Below are 12,665 nucleotides of genomic sequence, written 5' to 3'. Positions count from 1 at the left end.
ATATTTTCACTGTGATGAGATGGGCGGATTTCACGCTGGATATTCCAAGACGATAGCGAAGATAGCCTCTAGATGTACCTGGAAGACCTTATACCGTGACGTCAGAGAATACGTGAAAGGATGTCAGCGATGTCAACTCTGTAAGGACACCAACAGAAAAAAACAAGGAGTTTACTATAGTAGGAAAGTTACTACGCCAAACAACAGCTGGTATTTGGACACTGTTGGCCAGCTTCCAAATTCTGGACCTTATCGTCATATCCTCGTTATTACTGACGCAGCATCACGATTCGTCATGCTTCAACCTTTGCGTTCCTTGAATTCCAAGGTGATTTGCAAACATTTAATGAAGTTGTTCATGTTAGTTGGACAACCTCAGAAAATCATTCATGATCGTGCTCAAGTGTTCTGTAGTCATCATATGAAGCAATTCCTCTTCAGTTTAGGTATCCAGGATGTGAGTACAGCTCCGTACAATCCTAGCAGTAACCTTTGTGAAAGAGTGAACAGAGTGCTTAAGAACATGCTCCGTGTTTATTGTAACGAACACCAAAATAATTGGGCTGAACTGTTGGACAGAATCCAATTCACCTTAAACTGCAGTAAGAGTGAGAGTACGGGATACGAGCCATCTGAATTGTTTCTTGGCAGAAAACTTTATACACCTTTGGACGTGTTGTGGGAAATAGACTTCGACGAGTTAACTAAGGCGCCGGATAAAGAAGAAAGGTTGAGGAGAGTCATCATCAACATTGATAAAGCCTGGCGTAGAAAGGAGAAATGTTATCATAAAAATAGAGAACCTAGTAATTATTCGGAAGGTCAGAAGGTATTGGTTAGGAAGTTTCAAAAGGCTTCATTACTTAAACATTATACTCCTAAATTATCCCCCTTATTTTATGGGCCATTTGAGGTCATTAATAAACCTACGTTAAACACCCTTTGGTTAAGAAAATGTGATCAACCTAATGTTATCATTAAGAGACATATAAATCATGTTAAACCTTATGTTGATAATAATGAATCTTAATATGTATATGTTATCTTGTAATCATTGTTAGATATTTTTGTGGGTTTATTATTTTTTCTTTGCAGAGAGAAGTATTCCATATCCTCCTAATACTTTGTAAAGCAGGCATGGCAATAAGATGTAATATGTAAGAGAGTAGTTTATTGTAAGATTCTGGAAAACTGTAAGTAGGAAATTTTTTGGTCAACAATTCATATTCCATTTATTGTGGACTATTCCTTTTGTAGTAAGGTTAGTATCCTATATAGAGAGAGGGGTAGGATATATTATGTAACGTAATAGTCCCAATAAATGTATATTTTATATATATTTTGTATAAGAACATTTGTAAGAGCGCAAAGGATAAAAACTACATAGAGGGAGAGATAGTCTATAATTGACAGGCCTATGTCTGAAGTGAGCTACCATCTGGTGGGCAATCTCGGTACTCGGTAGAGAACTAAACCGGGCCGTTACGAATTTGCCTCACTTTGGATTTCGCAGGTAAGGAGTAATGACATATTTAAGTTACTTCTATTGAAAGGATTTAATCTATAAAAATGTAATACTTCAATTTTATTTAGACTATATGTAAATGGAAAAGGAAGTCTTTAGGTATCATCCCGGCATATTTAGGTCTCATGGAAAAATATATTTGGTCTATATTAACCTTCGAAATTTAACCTGCCACGAGGCCTTATGCAAACTAATCATTTGTGCTCACAATTAAAAGTATTAAACTTGTTATTTGTCTTGAGACTTTACGAAATTAATGGTTTAGATTATGTAAAAGATACCGTATTTAAATTACGATTTCGATATTGCATATTTATATTACTTGTTGTTCTTCGTTACATTTTCACTACTTGTTTAACGTGTATAAAAAAGCATATACTTTTCCATGTTAATAAAATTGTTGCTTTAAAATTAGTATTATATTTCCCACGATATCTATTAATAATCCTTGTGCTGGCCTCCGTTGAATTTATAGAATTCACTAGAAGCCAAGCATGTTACATGTTCCTCCAGGTCAACAAGTGAACCATATGTTCCTCCAGGTCAACAAGTGAACCATATGTTTCTCCAGGTCAACAAGTGAACCACACTTTTTACATCGAAGTCTTGAAACGTTTGCGACGAGCAATTCGACGTTGCCGCCCTGATTTGTGGCATTCTCAGGACTGGTTCTTACTGCATAACAATGCAAGACCCCATGCTGCTTTATCTGTTAACGAGTATCTAGTCAAACATTCTGTTATTGCCATCCCACATTCGTCATATTCGCCCGACCTCTCACCTTGTAATTTTTTTCCTGTTTCCGCGAGTGAAAAGGCGACTGAAAGGAAAGCATCAAGATATCGCGGACATCCAACGGGCTGTGACAAATGAGCTTACAAGCACCGCAGTTGAAGATTTCTTTGCTTGCTTCCAAGATCTCCAATAACGTTGGCAATTGTGTATAGATAGCCAAGGGGACTGACAACTTTGATAGGGGTTAGGATCATTACTTGGTAAGTGCAATTTTCTATTTTTTTACGCCCTTTGTCCTGGGACTTTTCTGAATTTATATTGGAAGGTCTTGGCCAACACCGATGACACATGCCTGTAATCCAACTCTCTTGGAGGCGAGACTGTGGTGGGGAACTGCCTCCAATGTGAAAGTTGATCTTATGGTCTCTGTGTACCCGCCAGCTGCACCGAATTCAACGACGCCTGCGGTGTGGATTCCAAATTCATAGTACGTCATGTCCTTCATAACTCAGAACATCAAAGAACAAAAGGAAGAACTCAATTACTTTTTTACATTTGATACACTATAAGTTCATTATAATTCATTTAATATATACATTCTTATTACACACATCATATACTTACATACAAATATACAAATAATATATGACATACTGAGTACAAATATTATATATATATACAAAGTATGTTATTGTAACAATATACGGTAAAATATTAATATACCACAATATTTACGGATACAGAGAAAATTTCGTAGAAGAGCTGTATGCCGTAATTATTTTATAATTTGACCACATATTCTGCCAATCTTTATATATGTTTAACTATATAAAAAAGGAAGTTCCATATACACAATCACGCCTCGGCAACCGCTCCATTCAGATCATGTATTAAGGGCTCAATATATTCTTGCAGTGATAACATATGACCTGTATTACAATCACTCGTTCCTATCATACTGATTACGAGCGGTAGCCTATTGATGTGCACCACCTACGGAAAGAAAGAAAAATGTATACATACAGTAGGTGTCATTATAAGCAGGATAATATAAGATACATCACAAAATCTATTAAACCTTTTCCTAGTGGTTTTTTTTTTTTTTTTTTTTTTTTTTTTTTTTTTTTTTTTTAATATGAGGAAGGATCAGACACTACGATTACATGGCCGACATTTCTAGAGTTTCGTCTGTTAAACAGGAATGAGGAATGTGCGATAATTTTAATACATGGAGTTGACAACTGTGCAGAGTTTCAGCCACCTGCCACCTACAGCGCTATTATGCTGCCAATATGACTTGAGCCGTGGCAAAAATGCGAACTAAAGCTCACATCCACGCGTTGAGCCAAGAAGGGTTGAGCTGTTGCTGAGCAAAAGAACCTTGCAGCCGTCTACGCTATTGCCAGATTTAACAAAAGAGTCACTTTTCAGTTTTACTCAGTTGTAATAAAGATGAATGAGAAGAAATGTTTCCTACAGTAACAAAATTACTTGCTGTACTAAAACGTGAAAATAAATTTAATGGAGAATGCGAAACGCTTAGAAAAATTCTTCACGAAATAGGGTTTCGATTTGTGAAATTCACCATAGACATTTTTTAATCGAAAGGAATGACATGCAAGCAAAAAGGGCGCACTATCTCAGAAAAAAATAGAGCATACAGGAAAGTGAACATACCAGTATTTTATTTGGATGAAACTTTTGTTCATCAGAACTGTGCAGTAGCCAAATGTTGGCAAGAGGAGGGGGGTTGATGGTGTGTTTACCTGTGAAAGTGTTGGCCAAAGGTGGATAATTGTACACGCAGGAGGTGAAACAGGCTTCGTTCAAGGCGCGTTTTTCATATTTAAAGCTACAACCAAAAGTGGCGATTATCACAATGAGATGAACGGAGATAATTTTCTTGTGGTTAAGGGAACAACTCATACCAAGTTTGACCCCCCCCCCCCCCTCAGTGTCGTATGCATGGACAATGCCTCGTACCACAGCATGGTTTTGAACAAACCCCCGACAACAGCTTCTCGAAAGCACGAAATTCAAGAATGACTGCGTGCTAATAATGTGCCATTCGATAATGAATTAACAAAAAGTGAGTTGTTGTGTTTGGTGAAAAGAAACTATTCAGGGCCAGAATACGTTGTGGACGATATTTTGAAAGAATATGGACATGAGGTTCTGGGGCTTCCGCTATATCATTGTGATTTATCACCCATTGAACTCATTTGGGGGATAATAAAGAAAAGAATTGAAGAACGGAACTTGGAGAAGTCTGCTTCGAAAATAGAGGGCATAACTCGGGATGTAGTTTCATCCGTTACTGTGGAAGAGTGGAAAAAATCTTGCGAACATGTACAAAAGAATGAACTAGAATATTGGGAAAGAGATGGTCTCATGGAGCAGGAAGTTGAAAGGCTAGTTATCGAAGTGACTGAAGTTTGTCTTCTTCGGAAAGAGATAACTCGGACAGTGAAGAAGAAGACATAAGTGGCGTTATCTCTTTCCCACCGTCACCAAATCATTAATCTAATATTAGCCATATTATCAATCAGTAATTGTATTGTGTTTGTATTTATGTATGTAAATAACCTGTGGTTTCAGATGGCAGTCAGAGAGGGGGCCTGCCCCTAAATAAAACTTCCCGTGATATTTTGTTTTGTAAATATTATGTATATATGTAAATACCATCCGCGAGGGAAACGACGCGTAGTCACCTCCACGTGATGTTTCCTGGGTAATGCTAAGAGCTACGTTTCAAAACTATTCTACGTAGATTTGTAGAATTGTAATCATCGTTCCTTTATACGCACTAGAAAAGCTCAATTTGTAAGCTTAAGAACACATATCAAGTAACTATCGTACAGAATTCGCACGTTCTGTACTTACCGCAAAATGCACGTTCCGATATGCAGCAACATTGCTCTACGGATGACAAAAGAGAGTGAAATTCTTTCAGCCGATAGCAGCGCTTGGATGTGGCATCTCTATAGTTGTAGGTAAACACAAATGGCGACTCGTTTGGAAAACTGGTCTCGCGAAGAAATCCGCTCAGTTATTCGATGTCTATGGACGAAACATGTAAACATGTGAACGAAATACACCGGCAGCTAGTAGTGGTTTACGGAGAGCCTGTAATATCTCGTCGGAATGTCGCAGAATAGGGTCTAACGTTTGCAGCTAGTAGAGAAAACATAACTTACGACGAGCACAGTGGCCGACCCAGCATGGCATCAAGAGATTTTAACACAGTTCGCGTGAAGGAACTGATTCAGGACAACAGAATGATCACGGTACGACATCTGATGGCAGAATTGGGAATGTCGTTCGAAAGCGTTCGTCACATTAAGAACGATATTTTGCAGCACCAGAGGTAAAATACTTCGCGACAACGTGACTGAACACGCAAGGACAAGATTTCTACTAGGGATGGCCAGAAAGTTCCGGTTCCAGCGGAACCGGTTCCGCGAGGAACCGGTTCTTGGAGACCCGGTTTTCAGAACCGGTTCCAGATCTGGATCCAAAGAACCGGTTCCAGACCTGGATCCGAAGAACCGGTTCTAGACCTGGATCCGAAAAACCGGTTCCAGACCTGGATCCGAAAAAACAGTTCTGGAACCAGATCTTCTAGAACCAGATCATGTCGAAAATAAACCAAATGTATGTAGTATCTGTTGGCTGTATTAGTTGTATGAAATAATATATACATGTTTCAATGAGGGCTTTGTAACTTTACTTTTTGATCACCCATCATACATTCCTTAACAAACGTTCAAGACTTTCAAGAAATATTCTTACTTCTTACATAAAAAAAAAAACATTTAATATTCGTACATTCATTAGTTCGTCTAGCACCTTTAGATACATAAAGTATTGCTGCTTTTACGTTAAATGTTTAAAAAATGACCAAGAGATTATACAGAACTAGCTAAAATGCCCATTTTTCACATGGGAAGAATAAATTTATGGAAAATTTTCTAAAAGGCTGCAGTATATGTCCGCTTATCTTTAATGAGTTTATATTCCAAGCTTCGTTTTCCTAACATGGGGAGTTCATCAGATACTCTACTTTTGACAATTTTAAACCTCAACGCTCTCCCATAGGATACACATTTTAATGAAAGTAGAATGACAAAAATCCAACATGATCCAGTGCTAGGTATGTTCGAAAACTTATTTCAATAGTTTTCCCGGGATGAATGCAAAGTCGATTTGAACAGTATTCTCAAAAAACATTTTATAAAAATGGATTTTCGGTTTAAATAAATTTCTTTTAGATGACATACGGATAGACGTAAGTCTGTGTAGCCTTAATGTCCTTATGCAACAATGCGCTTATGAAGAACGGGACCTAAAGCTTAATTTTTTTTTTTTTTTTTTTTTTTTTTTTTTTTTTTTTTTTTTTTTTTTTTTTAAATCCGATTTGGTGAGTGCGAGTTTCCTTTTAATTAGAAGAACTGATTTTCAACACACTGTTAACAACGCAACCCAACAACATAACTTAGTATTCACAGAGAAAATACAACAGATTGTGTTTCTACCTCCTGTCTAGCCGGAACTCTACACCTTATAATTAATTATATTTTGTTTTAGCATCTTAGCCTCCATTTGTCAACATCGTCTTCGTCATATTGCAATTTCGATCGAACGTGATATACTGATGTCAGGAACAGAAGCTATTGTGAACTAATAAAAGCAGAATATACTGATGTCCGGAACAGAAGCTATTGTGAACTAATAAAAGCAAAATATACTGATGTCAGGAACAGAAGCTATTGTGAACTAATAAAAGCAGAATATACTGATGTCCGGAACAGAAGCTATTGTGAACTAATAAAAGCAAAATATACTGATGTCCGGAACAGAAGCTATTGTGAACTAATAAAAGCAAAATATACTGATGTCAGGAACAGAAGCTATTGTGAACTAATAAAAGCAGAATATACTGATGTCCGGAAGAAGCTATTGTGAACTAATAAAAGCAGAATATACTGATGTCAGGAACAGAAGCTATTGTGAACTAATAAAAGCAGAATATACTGATGTCCGGAAGAAGCTATTGTGAACTAATAAAAGCAGAATATACTGATGTCCGGAACACAAGCTATTGTGAACTAATAAAAGCAGAATATACTGATGTCAGGAACAAGCTATTGTGAACTAATAAAAGCAATTATACTGATGTCCGGAACAGAGGCTATTGTGAACTAATAAAAGCAGAATATACTGATGTCCGGAACAGAAGCTATTGTGAACTAGCTGTGTGCTCTCAGTAGCGTCGTGGCAGTGGTTGAAGATGGACGTTCCTATTTCAGCCCCCGTCGCATGTGAAGTGTGAGCAGTGATAAAGTTTTTGAATGCACAGGGCATAGCATCAATCGAAATCCATCGTTAGCTATGCCAGGTCCATGGGCCTAACAGCATGAGCAAGCCGTTCCTGCAGATTTTCCGCTCCTTATTGCACACCACTGTCACGGAGTGCCTGTTGATCAAGAAGTTTTGTGTTGAAGCAACTGACCCTAGAGCACAAAGCAAGGCGCACAGGGTCAGCATTGACATTTTTGCAACGATACATCTGACGATGAATTTCAATCAGTGCTATGCCTTGTGCACTCAAAAACTTTATCACTGCTCGCACTTCACGCGCGGCGGGAGCTGGAATAGGAACGCCAATCTTCAATCGCTGCCACGACGCTACTAAGAGAATTAGGGAAGCTCTGCTGGCACATGCGACATGTTAGGACCTTACTCTTTCACGTACACGCAGTCGCTTTGCGTAACATACGGTTTCCTAGCTATGGGACGCGTGGGAAACTTACTTTCTGAATGCGCCTCGTAATTGAAGGATAAAAACGAAATCCACATTGTCTGTTAGATCATAACGGAGAAACGGGTGAACTATTTTAAATAAATTTTTGAGCATGGTTAGTACTTATCTTGAACGGCGTTTCTATAATTCATTTGGATTAAAATGCGTATTCTAAGGGAGGGGGACGGGATTCAATATTCCTATACAAACATGATATGTACATTTTTACAGGAAAAGACACTCACAACCTCTTGAATTAAATTTAAAATACTTTCACTTCACTGGTGAAAATGAAATATACACTAATATATGAAGGCTAAGGGGTAAAAAGAAGGAATGTCACAAAATTGCATTTTCGAGAAAACGGCGTTTTAATATTGAAAACAGCGTGAAAAGAATAGGGTTAGTCAAATTCTTTGCCCCTTTTTACATTGACATTTCTATATCTATGCATGCATGGCATATACAGTCAAATATTACCAAGAGTAACCAACAGATAGGACAAAGCATCCGATAAAGCACGTATATGGACATTCCTTGTTTTTTCCCCTTACCCTTCATATGAGAAACTTTAATTAAGCCATTATTAACTTTTTCCAGCACATATCACAGTGTAAACCAACTACCAGAGCAAAAAGTCAGAAAATGATATATCATGTTTCGCCATCACCATATAAATTTAATTCATAAGGTTGAAATTTGCTTTCCTGAAAGAAAAATATATTTTGCCATCCTCGTACATATGTATAAACTATATTATGTTTTTATTGAAATAAATGCTTTGATTAGCCTGACCCTCCTTCCTTGGAGTGACTGTAATTAAATAAGCCGCCGATGAAGATGCCAGTTTCCACTGAAAATTTCAGCATTACTACATAAATGTTTAGATGCATTCTTGAGTTAAAATTAATAGTTATAATAAAGCTCCAGTTTAACTCCTTCAAGGAATTAAGAAATTGCATAATTTATACGGTTTACCTAACATTGTTAGGGTCATTAGGTTCAGAAGACTCAAGTAGGCAGGTCATGTAGCCAGAATAGAAGAAAATAAGACGCCTTTCAAAATTTTAACAGGAAACCTGATCTAAAAAAGACTATTAGGAAGACCTACGCGCAGATGAAAGGACACTATTAAGATGGATCTCGTAGGAATAGAAATACAAAGTAGAAACTGGACTCAGCTGGCTAAGGACAGAAGTCAACGGAATGCTTTTTTGAACGCGGCATTGAACCTTCGGATGGATTTAGTTAGTAAGTTTAATTCTTTCAGTAGTTATTCCCATATACCGTTTAAAACTGCAGGGGGAAAAACTGTCCACTCTATCCTTGCTTGGCTTTGTAACACCGAGTACTTACATTAGGTAAACGGGCTAGAACTCTTAGAAAAGATTAACAGTGAAAGTCATGTACCTGATAGGAGGAATACATGCATATGATGATTTTGTTCTTGCCTAGTCCTAATTTCCCTCCTTGGTCAGTCGCCATTGTGAACGTAGAGAGAAAACTGGGTCGTAATGCAAGCTCTGGGGCTTCGTCAGTAGTAGCTGCAATAGAAGAAAACAAATAAAATTTAACTTTCAGGTAATTTTTAACATATGTTTTGTACTTATCTAAGCGCATGCATCCATCCATCGCAATTTCCAAAAATGCTTCCCTCTTTTCTCCATTACCACTAATTATCCCTCCTTACATAGCTTTTTTTTCTTTCTTCTTTATTTTCAAAGGTTGTTTAAAGACCATATACTCGCAACAGTACATAAGATATTTCAGTCTTTTGGTTTGAAGTAAGATCTTAAAGAGTAAAACAAATTCACATTTACTGATGAATGTTATATAGGATGCACGTCTTCACATTCCTGTGTTATTATTATTATTATTATTATTATTATTATTATTATTATTATTATTATTATTATTATTATTATTATTATTATTATTATGTTTTGGTCAAAAAGCTTGTCTGTATTAAAGATCTGGTAATTACCTTTGACTCCAAATTGTTATTTAATAAACATCTGGAATGCACAGTTTCTAAAGCTAGAAGAAACTCAGGAATCATAAAATAGATTTCTAAACATTTTTTCTCTTTGAAAACCTGCTTAATTCTATACTATGCTAACATAAGAAGTCACCTTGAATATTGTACACATACTAGTATTTGAAATAAAGGAGCCCAGCACTTTTAAAAAGATATCGAAGTAGTTCAAAACTTGTTTCTATCATCGTTAAGATGGAAACTCAAACTTTTTATCAGAGAAAACTCAGGATGAAATTAGGCACCTGTTTGGTCTACTAAAACTATCTTTATTTGATATAAAATTACTCCATAATATTTTGACTAGTAAATTGCCATTAATTGAGGTTGTTAGTCTTGGTGTCCCTAACAGGTCAATAAGAAATTTTAGGATTTTCGAATATAATTAATTCTATTTTTAGTGACGCTTTGGTATATAAACGTCTGTCAAATGCCAATAATTATTTACATATTACTGATGTCTTTACTCCTGGTTTTCCTTCTATTCAAAGGAAGTTTATAACCTACCATTTATCATAAACTTTTTTTAAATTATTTTTTGTATGTTTTAATTACATTGGTTCCTATTTATCTTGTCTTATTATTGTTCGTACATGGCTGTATCTTTTATAATTTGATTGTAATTTTGGGGCCGCGGTGGCTCAGTGGTAGTGTTCACCTCTGGTGCTTGGGGACCCGAGTTCGATCCCAGCCCCCGCCAAGTGAACTTTGTGGTGGACAAACACAGTGTGCGTGGGTTTCCTCGGGGTTCTCTCGTTTCCTCCCACTTTCTTCATTCCACCATTTCATTCATTACTCATCATTACCCTCTCCTTTAGCCTAAGCGGCATAACCGTGAAACGTAAAACTCAGATTTCATTTCATTTTTTGATCATAATTTCAGTCATGTTTAACTTAATATGTGTTATTTTCTTATTTTGATATTCTAACGTTATGTTTTTATTTTGATATTATATGCATGTTTCTTTTGTTATTTTTGTACTATCCTTGAACATTGTAATTGGACCGATAGTCTGTAATTTGTTGATACCAATAATAACAACAATAAATATTATTATTTTAAACAAACTGTTTCCATGTTTCTCTCGCCCCTTCTTCGGTACGTGTTATTCCCTTGAGCCGCTAGATTTAGGATACGACTCAAAAAGATTTTTCATCTTGGGAAATCCCGTAACTCGAATGAAATACCTTTTAAAATGGAAACCTATACCATTTCATGCCACACTTCCAAGTTACATAGAACAAACATGCTAAAATGTTCCTCTTGGAAAAACTGTTTCTAGGTAGAAAAGTGTTTTTCGTCAAATGTTTGTGTGCTGGGAATAAACGCCAATTATACTGGTAATTATTAAATGTCAAAACTAGAGGAAGTCCAGTCTTCACTTCTTTATCTAGTAACAGTTTTTCAAGAAAAACATTTTAGAACATTTGTACTACTTGGAAGTGTGGAATGAAATGGTACCGTTTTTCATTTAAAAGGTGTTTTAATTGAGTTATGGGATTTTCCAACATGAAAAATCCCTTCATCATGTCATACATTTGGAAGTGCAGTGGAATAATACATACTGAAGAAGAGGGCAAGACAACTTGAAACAGAATGTGTTTTAAAATAACATAGGAACGTTAAGGTAAGATATCTTTTCTTTTTAAAACTTCGCATTTTATGGTTTTGCACGGATAAGAATACGAGGCAGTAAAAAAAAGTGGGTGCCCATATTCCTGAACATGATTATACATCTATTGCGGTCAGACTTTGGAGGGCGGTCGTCAGTTTGGATGATTCCACGAGTATCCATCAAGTAGGAGAGATCAGTGTGTTCTTGCGGAATCACAAGCAGAACTCTCCCTCTTTTGCGTGGTGTTCGTCGAACAGTAAAGATCTCTGAAATCAGTGCCGAGTAGGAGACGATCAAAAGCCAGCTAGTGAAGATGACCAGACCAGACTATTTCTCAGGAAGGAGAAGGGAACAATAATTCTCTACTGGCCAATATAAATAACCTTTTTTCTTTCTTTTTTTTTTTTCAACAATGATCTGGGCCCTCAGCTCTTTGTAACTTTTCAGATTGTAACTTTTTTGTTGTTGTTGTTGCTATATTTCATACACAAATCATTCTTCCAGCATGATATTTGTTCCCTTTAGTCTTTTTCTGACCCTAGCGATTGTGTGTGACAGGTAGAAGTTGTACAAATAACTCTCAATACTGGGACAGGTGTTGCCTCGTACTTGCAAGAATACGGTGGTTACACTACTTCATTTCCCAACACTTTGTTGACTCCCTAGTTCTCTGACACCTTTCCCACAACGCACAACATTACACACACAGAACGGAAAAAGGCACCTGCCCTTGCGTTCAGTCCTAACAATAAATGTCCTTCCCGGTCACACTCAACCATTGTGTTCATAGACTGCGCACATGAGCGTCTCAACTTCACCACCCGTAATCCTATAAACGTAAATACAACTTCTCGTTAAAATAAATAAAGTACTGTGTTTTACTTCCTTATGCAACACCTAAGAATGACACGACCTACTATTTTACCATGCTTCAAAACCACGACCTGGGGT

General features: G+C 36.7%; 1 protein-coding gene across 1 annotated transcript in view; it reads right to left on the bottom strand.

Moving 5' to 3' along the window:
* Window positions 1-2,834: 2,834 nt before the first annotated feature.
* The window catches only part of LOC145676357 (ragulator complex protein LAMTOR3-B-like), a 35,726-nt gene continuing 25,895 nt past the window's right edge, over window positions 2,835-12,665 (bottom strand). Inside the window, exons 4-5 of the mRNA XM_081747213.1 lie at window positions 9,474-9,607; window positions 2,835-3,253 (exon numbers count right to left, since the gene is read on the bottom strand). Of these exons, the coding sequence (XP_081603339.1) occupies window positions 3,116-3,253; window positions 9,474-9,607 (272 nt within the window). The 3' untranslated portion in view covers window positions 2,835-3,115. The remainder of the gene's footprint in view (window positions 3,254-9,473; window positions 9,608-12,665) is intronic.

The sequence above is a fragment of the Thermobia domestica genome, unplaced genomic scaffold (genome assembly GCF_964235325.1).
Source record: "Thermobia domestica unplaced genomic scaffold, izTheDome1.hap1.1 HAP1_SCAFFOLD_117, whole genome shotgun sequence".
NCBI classification, from domain to species: Eukaryota; Metazoa; Arthropoda; class Insecta; order Zygentoma; family Lepismatidae; genus Thermobia; species Thermobia domestica.
The sequence above is the reverse complement of the archived record's forward strand: the minus strand, read 5'-3'. Positions and strand labels throughout refer to the sequence as shown.